This window comes from Stegastes partitus, unplaced genomic scaffold (assembly GCF_000690725.1).
Source record: "Stegastes partitus isolate 25-593 unplaced genomic scaffold, Stegastes_partitus-1.0.2 Scaffold675, whole genome shotgun sequence".
NCBI classification, from domain to species: Eukaryota; Metazoa; Chordata; class Actinopteri; family Pomacentridae; genus Stegastes; species Stegastes partitus.
Window position 1 is genome coordinate 288411 of NW_007578406.1, and position 9128 is coordinate 297538.

The window sequence follows — 9128 nt, forward strand, 5'->3', positions numbered from 1 at the left end:
TGTGTGTGTTCCTCCACAGACAAGGTGCCTCATTTCTCTCGGCTGGGTGATGTGGAGGTGAATGCCGGGCAGAACGCCTCGTTCCAGTGTGTCGCCACGGGCAAAGTTTCTGAGGTTGAGCCCTTCTTACTGGAGGTGAGAGCGTGTGCGTGAGGCTGTTTTCTTTTTATTTATTATCTTTGCTCCAACAGTCAAGCCCACATCTCTGCACACAGATAATAGAATGGGATTGGAGGCAGTAGGAAGGAGAAGAAAAGCACCACAGAGGACAAAGAGAAAGACATTTTACATGTCTGGCATTTAGCTGACAGTCTTATCCAGAAACAGTGGTTACATTTACATGCACGACTGCTGGCCAGACTGCTCTTAAAGTCTTCTTCAGCTGCTCTTTATTTGAGCGTTTTCATAGTGTGACTGAGTCTAAACCCGTTGGGGGAATATTCCTGTCCTCAGTTAACATGATCCACCATCCATCCAGTGTGGAGAAACACTGAGCTACTAGTGAGCATCATTTAATGCAGGTTAAATCCTGTTAATGCTGCTCACTGGACTGCTTTTGAACACAACAACGTTTTGGTAATCCAAAGCATACTTTGAATGAGTGCATGCTCTGATGATCTGTTTTGGAGCAGGGACAGTTATCATAACCAGGTTCTACCTCCAGTCTTACCAACTCAGCCTGGACATCCTGGGTTGTTCCTGTCCACCAGCTGACAGGATGCCCTGGAGCTTTTAAAGAAATGAACTGGCTGGCAGTGTGATACGACTAACATAGCACGTATCACAGTTCTGTGTTAATGAAGAGATAAATTGTTCCAGGAAACAGAAGCTGCTCCTGCATCATCTCCCATCATGTTGAAACCCATCATAAGGACAGAATGCAGTGGGAGTGAATCTGTTATAAAGCAACGGCAGCACCTTGACAAAACCCTCTGTAAAGTCACTCATATGTTTCCTGAAGAGCGGTTTTTAGGATCAGTCTGGTGCTTTTGGCCAGAACTGCTTCGGCAGCACCTGACTCCATCTAAGTCCCACCAATCAAAAATCATTTTAAGCCGTAATATAATTAAAACTGGTCAGTAATATAAAATGTCAGCCATGTTTTTACAGAGTAATAAGATATAGATACCCACACCATGTCACTTATTCACCACCTCGTTGAACACCCTTGAAGAAGGTCTAATCCTGAGAAGGTTGTCTTTGTTCTGGAGATGCTCAGACCCAGTCGTCTCATCATAACCATTTGGTTCAAAGTTTTTCTCACATCTAAAACATTAAGTATGAGAATCAAATTACTGTCAGATAGATCCCAGACATTTGTTTGATGTCTTTAACCTTTTGCAATGCAGGATCCAGTGTTTTGACACAACATGTGTCTCCTACAAGTTCTCCAGCTTTAGGGAGGCAACCTCCATCTCCTCCTCTGACCTCACGCTTAGTGGGCACCAGTAGAAACCATTTTAACCAGTAGCATAACACCAGCAGTGATAGTGTAGTCCTGTTAAATAATTCAGTAAGTTTGTGACTTTGAGTTTGTCTTTTAATGGTTTTGTTGTTGCGGGAAATGAGTCATTTGAGGGTTTCTAAGATGATTAAGTTTGCACCTCTGCTTTTGTAGTTTTTTGATTGTGATGGCATTTAGTTCACTAAAGCCCCTGAAGTCATCGCTCTCATGCTTCAACTGAAAATAGTTTCAATTTTCCTAGTTTGTATATGAGCTAATATTAGTCTTCAAAAATCCATCCCTGAATGCTTCCACTCTTCGTCTGGCCTTGAAGCCTGCACATCTAAGTGCTTTTGAAATGATGGCAGCAGGAGAAGGCGCTTTGCAAATGAGATCTCAGTATCGTTGGTGATCCATCCCTTGTGTTTCCACACGATTTTATTTCACACCCTCCCCTCTCTCTTCTTCTGAATTGACGCCTTTGAAGATCATCGGCATCTGAAAGAGCCTTTTTTTTTTTTCCATCAGTTTCAGAGTTTGCGAATTTGTTGACAGAGCTACACACACACACACACACACACACACACACACACACATGAAAACACAAACAAACAATACAAGGCTTGTCTTGTGTAATTTGACAGTATGCTGCAGTGAACTTCTCAGCCTAAGTCAACACTCGCTTCAACTCCTCCCTACTTTTCTCATTTAGAAGAAAAAAAAACTGGTAGAGATATATCACAAAGCATTAGCACCTTCTGTTCCTCCATTTGTTGTTCAGGGCCTGTTTGATCATCAGCACTGAGTCTGCTAATTGCTGCTTTCTCTTTGATCTCCCTGGTGCTGTGGAGGTCCAGTCTGGAGCTGCTTTACTTGGTTCCTTCTTCTGTTTAGCTAGTCCAAACTAATTGTTAGTATAATGTTTCTTAATCATTAACCATCATTTTGTGATGCTGTCCTCCAGCCCTGAGCTGCAGACAGCAGCCTCAGATGCTGTTTAGATGTTTTAACTGTAACACGTTCTGAGTCCAAACCTGAGCTAGTTCCTGGACTAACTCATGATGAAGATATTATGCAGGGCCTGTTGCCAGACAGGGGGACTGGCAGCACACTTGGCAAACAGACTCATTTATTTGCTTTTAAAGCCTCCAGGTGGACTTTAAAGTTAATGTTAAAAACATCAAAATCGTGCACACTGAAAAGTCACTTCTAACCATCGCAAAAAGTGCAGAAAACAAAAAAGTAGGTAACAAATTTGAAAGCTTTTGGAGGATTAAATGGTCCAGTGATTATATTGATACCAAAACTTAAAATAAGCTGTAATCTGGAGCTTTAGGAAGCTCACCCACTCTACATGTAATTCATATTTTCTAGCAGCAGTGCATTTCTCACCCCCCATCCCAGTAAACCAGTTCAAACATGTGAGTGTCAAACCCACTTACTTGTGGAAAGCGTGAGCAGCAACAGCTTACATAATAATCTGCTTATTCTGTAAGAGAGCTGCATATATTGTACCTGCAGCAGCTCATTCCAAGTGCTGCCCTCTGATTTTGTGTTCCACTGGTTGAGCCAATTGCCGGCGTGCCTGGAGCGCTGACACATTAGCAGAGCAAGAGATGAGGAGATGTCAGCCTGAGCCCCGGTGCTGGAAACACCGACCCGGGAGGCCCGTGTCACCAGCAAACACACTATTGTTCACGGTGACATTTATCACGTATTTATTATCTTGCCCTCCCATGGAGCTAATTCCAACCCTCCTTTTTCTTCCTGTCTGCTTCTCAGCCTGCCACCCATTTTTAATCACCTGGACAGGCTTCAGGTAAACACATGTGGTTGGGTTGTGTGTTCATAGCTGATTTCTCTCTGTGTGGTCTTTGTCTGGCTGTCAGCGGAGAAGCGGTGTGGTGCTGGACACGTCCCTGCTGTCTCGGCTCAGCCACAAGCGGCTGATGGCGACTTTCCAGGTGGAGGCGCAGCGTGGAGAGCAGGACCTGTACCGGTGCATCACCTCGTCCCCCAGAGGTGCTGCTGTCTCCAACTTCGGAGAACTCATTGTCAGAGGTAAACTATGTTAACAGCTTCATGTCTGTCTGAAAGTCGCACTGAACAGTGTGTATAAAAGTGAGCTCTTCAAGTAATGGGGTTTATACATGACTTGTTTGAAGCATTTGCTTTTGAGCCTGACCAGACGAAACACAAAATGAGACACCTGAAATGTCCATTTTATGGACTGAACAGGAACCGGTCGCATATGCTCGCTGACCTGATTACACACAGCACTTTGCTTCCATGAGTGCATCCAATGCAATGTTGGACTGCTGCGTGGTCGCAGGTCATTTCAGTTTGATGCGCTATCATGTTTATTTGAAACGGAGTCCAGAGACTCTAAGGTTGGAGACAGAAGCAGACAGACAGCAGGATGGAAGAAGGAGGGAAGAATAATCCCTACACTTAGAGACAGACAACCAAGCACACTCACATTCACACCTACGGACAATTTACAATCACCAATTAACCTCAACATGTTTCTGGACTGTGGGAGGAAGCCGGAGAACCCGGAGAGAACCCAGGTGTCCTTCCCATGACGTGAACCAGGGATCTTGTAGCTGTGAGGCGATGGTACTAACCACTGATCCACCACGCAGCCTTGTATTATTTTATGTCCAGTGAAAAGTTTAACATTTCAGGTATTTATTAGTCCCAGACTGCTTCTGATCGGTGTTGGAGAGAATGTGAACTTCAAATTGGCATCGACTCACATATTTTTCATTTAAAGTTATGCAGATATTAGAAGAATGTGTCTGATGCCACTGAAGCAGTTTTCTGCATTGATGTTCTCAAATATCTATAAAACAAACAGTTCTTGCAGCTGTACAGAAGTTCCTGGCTGCTGATTAAAATGTAAAGAAATAATTCCAACATAAAACTTCCAGCTGTCAATATTATTTTCTCTTTCTTAGTGGATTAAGTAGAGGTTAATAAGTGAGCTTTTGATGTGTCAGGATTTTATTTTTCCACTTTAGAGCCACGTGGAACAGAAATGACATCAACATCATGCTCTCTACAAGAAAGCAAAGAAGCTGCAGAATTATTTATTTGAAACAGTCTTTCTTGCTTCATGACTCACTAAATCATGTAATAAAAAACTCTGTAGGCAGGTGTAGTCACTGATCAATATATCAATCAGCAAACCTCCGCCCATGCACACAGTCCCTCAGCCACAGCATCATGTGATGAATTAATCTGATGTTCGTCTAGTTGATGAGGGTCATATTATCCATCATGGCTGGACGTTTTTATGTGCAGAGGACAGAATTAGTTATGTAATTATTCATGCAAATAAGCTCTTATTCAGTGTCATTCGAGTGAAAATTAAGATTTTTCAGCGTTCAAGACTTTCTCACACACTCTGGCTCTCTTTGTCTCACAGTCCTGATGTGATTAAAAGATTTTTATGACTCAGTGCTCTAGCAGAGCAGAAATAATGTTATTGAAAGTGTAAAACAAAAAAGAGAAAATCCATGACAGAAATCCTTTACTTCTCCTTTGCTCGCATGACTTGGTTCTTTCCAGCTGAAAATGGCAACTGGTTTCCATCACTGTTTTCAAGGACGGAGTTCCTTTTATGTTTTGCTGCTGTTTCCAGGATCACTTCCAAACTACAACAGAAAGTTTACTGTAAAAGGATCATACATACAACACATAAGACTCAGGATTGTGTACTTTTATCAGCATAGCAGATGATGAGATTTTTGTTCAGTGAGCTCACACCAGATGACACAAACTTTTCTGTTGCAGTGCCGCCAACACCGATCGCACCCCCTCAGCTCCTGCGGGCAGGTCCCACCTATCTGATCATCCAGCTCAACACCAACTCGATTGTGGGCGATGGACCAGTCATTCGTCGGGAAATCCAGTACAGGGCCAGCCAGTCCACGTGGACAGAAACACATGGTGTGGGCTCACTTACCTACAAGGTTTGGCACTTGGAGCCGGACACAGAGTACCGCATCAGTGTCCTGCTCACCCGGCCTGGAGAGGGAGGCACCGGAGCTCCTGGACCTCCACTGATCAGCAGGACCAAGTGTGCAGGTCAGTCAGAGCTGACACACAGGGGCAGAGCTGCTCTAGCAACCACAATCCATCCTGTTGATTGGGATAAACTCAGTGGGCGGGGCTTAAACCTGAGTGAAGAAGGTGGGCGAGATGAACCTCATATTAGGAAGCATTCAGTCTTATTTTTATCCACACCAAGCTGTTAAATCTGCTAAAGGGACATGAAGATCTAATCAGGGATTACATTTATGATTATGTGTATTGTTGATGCCTGTTTCGTCGAGAGGGTTTTGGACTAAACAGTTAATTGAGTGTTAGAAAGAAATCTCTGGCAGTTTCTCAAGACCCAAAGTGACACCTTTAAACGTCTGGTTTTAGCTGATCAGTAGTTCACTACCACAAGAGGTTGAATTCACAATTAGACAAAACAGAGAAAAGCATAATTTTCCAAGTTTTGAGAAGCTGGAACTATAAAAAACAATCTAATATTATATATATGTATAATATTGTAAATCCAAGACCACAAAGAAGGTTGCTAGTAGCTAAACCAGCAGGAGTTCTCACAGTGAACATCTGACAGAATATAAAGAAATATGAAATGAAACAGGCTAAATGGTGACGTCTCCACCACTCAAGGACTACAGCAAGTCAATACCTGGAAAATAAATGGCCAGACTTTGTATGAAGTGATCCGAGGAGCTTCAGTACACATGAACTGGATCTCTCTTGAAGGTTCTGGAAGACATTCCACCTCTCATGTACGAGGCTTCTTCAGTTCAGCTTCCCTGGATGGGAGGTGAAACATCTTCAGGGACCTTAAAGAGAAGTCCAGCTGATTTCTACTGAAGCTCTGAGGATTACCTTCACCTGGATTACTGAGGATCTACACGTACATATTTGTATGAGGCGGTAAATAGCAATTGTTAGCAAATGTTACCAAAAAGCTAAACTGATGTGAGTTCATGGTAAACGTTCCACCTGCTCAGCATCATCATGTGAGCATCATCATGTGAGCATCATCATGTGACCATCATCATGTCAGCATCATCATGTGAGCATCATCACCGTGAGCCAATAAAACTCCAATACTATAACGAGGATCAGCTGTTAACTACACATGACCTTTGTTGAGTTACTGTGACTTTTCCAGCATCAACAAAATCACCAAACAGAAGAGCAGTTGGTTAGTTCTGCATTAACAGATACAGAAAACAGTTTTCAGTGTCTGCCCCGTGCTTCAGTGCTTTTAGGTTTATCCAGTGTCTGAGCTGCATCAGACTGCTACGATACATCATGAAACAACTTGTAGCTCGCCTGCAGCTACTGAGAACAAAAGCTGTGCATGTTGTCACTGCAGCATGGAAGGTGTCTGATGCCTTCTATTCATCCCAGGCTCACCTGCAATGAAAACACATATTTATCTAAGAATCAAATTATACTTACATCTGCACTCATTTACATGCAAGACGAGTATTGCTGGAGTTCTGTGAAAAACAACAGATAATGTGTGAAGATTCACAGTTGAATCACCACACCCCTGGGCTAAGAGCTGGTCTAGGCCCAGCTGTAAATAACAATTTAGCTCAAGAGCTTGTGTAGAATTAAACTTCTTCTTCTCTATTGCATGTTATGAAGCAGAGTGCAGGGTCTTCAGACTACCTAAGATCTGTGTTTTTAGCCACAGCGCTGCTCATCTGGGTGAAAACGACACCCCGCCACACTGTCAACTAGATGCCATGACGTCCCTGTCACTTGCCGAACTCTTTGATCCGCTCCTGTCAGTGTCTTCCACTCACCCACCTCCTGTCGACTTGCATTGCTCACATCTGAAACTTTATCCCCGGGGAGAAAGCGGCAGACAGCAGAGGCCCCGTGACACCAAACTCTGGATGAATTTGTCTTCCTAATGTGTCACACAGACCAATTTCCTTTTGCAGAGAGACTCTTCTTTTGGACAGTCGTTGTGTGTGACATTTCATCCTAACTGGTGCAGAGGATTTCAATCCCATGGGGCCATTGTTGAGGATGGCCGGCCACACAGAGGCTCACTTCAAATGCTAAGTGAATGATGTGCCCATTTGCTTTTCCACCAGTCTTCATGCTTTTTGTAAGGCTGCAAGTAGGCAACGTTGGCCTGAATGCAGATGTGCTCTGTACGACGGTGTTCATACTTTCCACCCTTCACTTGATTAAAGCACTATATATTAAAGTTTTATTTGCAGGAAAATGAGATGACCATACTGGAAACCAGTGCTTATATGTGTATATTGCTTTCAGTTTATTTGTCCCAAAGCTTAAATATGCTTAAAATGAAAAACTCCTGTTATAGAAAACTAGAATTGTCCTGTCAGTGCTAAAACAAGTCAGTGTTCACCTCAGTCACTACATCCCCTCAATAAACAAAAGAAAAAACCCTCAGAATTCAGCTGATCTTGGAGTCACACATGTCACCACATCTGCATCCTTTATACTGTTCGGCTGTACGTGACTTTCCAGAGAAGTCATTTGGGCAGTAATGACAGCACTTCTATTACCTGCCCTCCATTACACCTGTTGTCATGTCAACCAGCTGTTATGTGATTTCTCAGTCAACCTAATTAAATAGCCATACAATTAAACGAGATTTTTATTTGACGAAGCTATCTTTATTTATTTATTCCAAAAATGTAATTTGTCCTTCTGGATAAAATCTCTGTTCAACCACATGACGTTTTTTGAAAGTGAGTCCTCCAGACTGTTGTTTTCAGAGGCTTTCTTCATGTATGGCACTGATATCCTATATATATATATATATATATATATATATATAAGGACAGGTGTTTACTATGTTCTGTTTTTTTGCTAAGCCAAACACTTATCGTACCACTATATTAGATTAAACTGCCATGAAGCTCCAAAGCATTATCATTGTTTTAATATCAGAGGTTACATGTCAAGATTTCAACACCTGGAGAAACTCATTACGATGTGCAAGTGTCAACAGTCCAGATCCCATGTGTTCTGGTTAGTATGAGGGTGGGCACTAAGTCGTAGCTCCTGGCAGGAGGACAGGCCTCAGTGGCAGCTCACTAAGGCAGCTGTTAAAGATGAGGAGGATGAGATGAAATGAGCAGATCCACAGGGACTCTCCTGCATTCATCTCTTCCTCTTCTTCTTGTCTGGCCTTCATATCTCTTCTTTACTCCCTTTGTCTCCGACTAATCCGTCTGATTAGCCTAATCAAGCGGAGTGTCGGTTTGGGGCAGGATTGGTTGGGAACAGGCGGCTGGAAAGGACAGAGCAGTCTGCAGCAGTGCTGCTGTAATGATGAGTAATGGTGTCTGGAGCAAAGTGAACATTCAGTTGGTGAACTTGTGGTGGCAGGTCTGGTTTTAGTGGGATTAGACTGCTCCACAGGGCTGATGCTGTTCAAGAAAAAAGTATGATATAAAACCTGTTATTGTCAGTCACCTTTGAAATTATGGACATGATGCAGTTTTCTGAGATAAGATTCTTCCTTTATGATTAATTGATGCTGTCGTATGGAAAGGCTCGCTGGCATCAGCTGTCAGAACACAAATCAGTCCAACTCAGTACGTTTCACCCTTTTGGAAAAAACAAACATCTGTCAAATCAGCAAAGTCTCTAA

General features: G+C 42.9%; 1 protein-coding gene across 1 annotated transcript in view; it reads left to right on the forward strand.

The window, feature by feature from the left end:
* Window positions 1–9128, forward strand: part of LOC103363633 (protein tyrosine phosphatase receptor type U) — a 198886-nt gene that overhangs the window by 124381 nt on the left and 65377 nt on the right. Inside the window, exons 5-7 of the mRNA XM_008290464.1 lie at window positions 20–135; window positions 3334–3505; window positions 5243–5536. Of these exons, the coding sequence (XP_008288686.1) occupies window positions 20–135; window positions 3334–3505; window positions 5243–5536 (582 nt within the window). The remainder of the gene's footprint in view (window positions 1–19; window positions 136–3333; window positions 3506–5242; window positions 5537–9128) is intronic.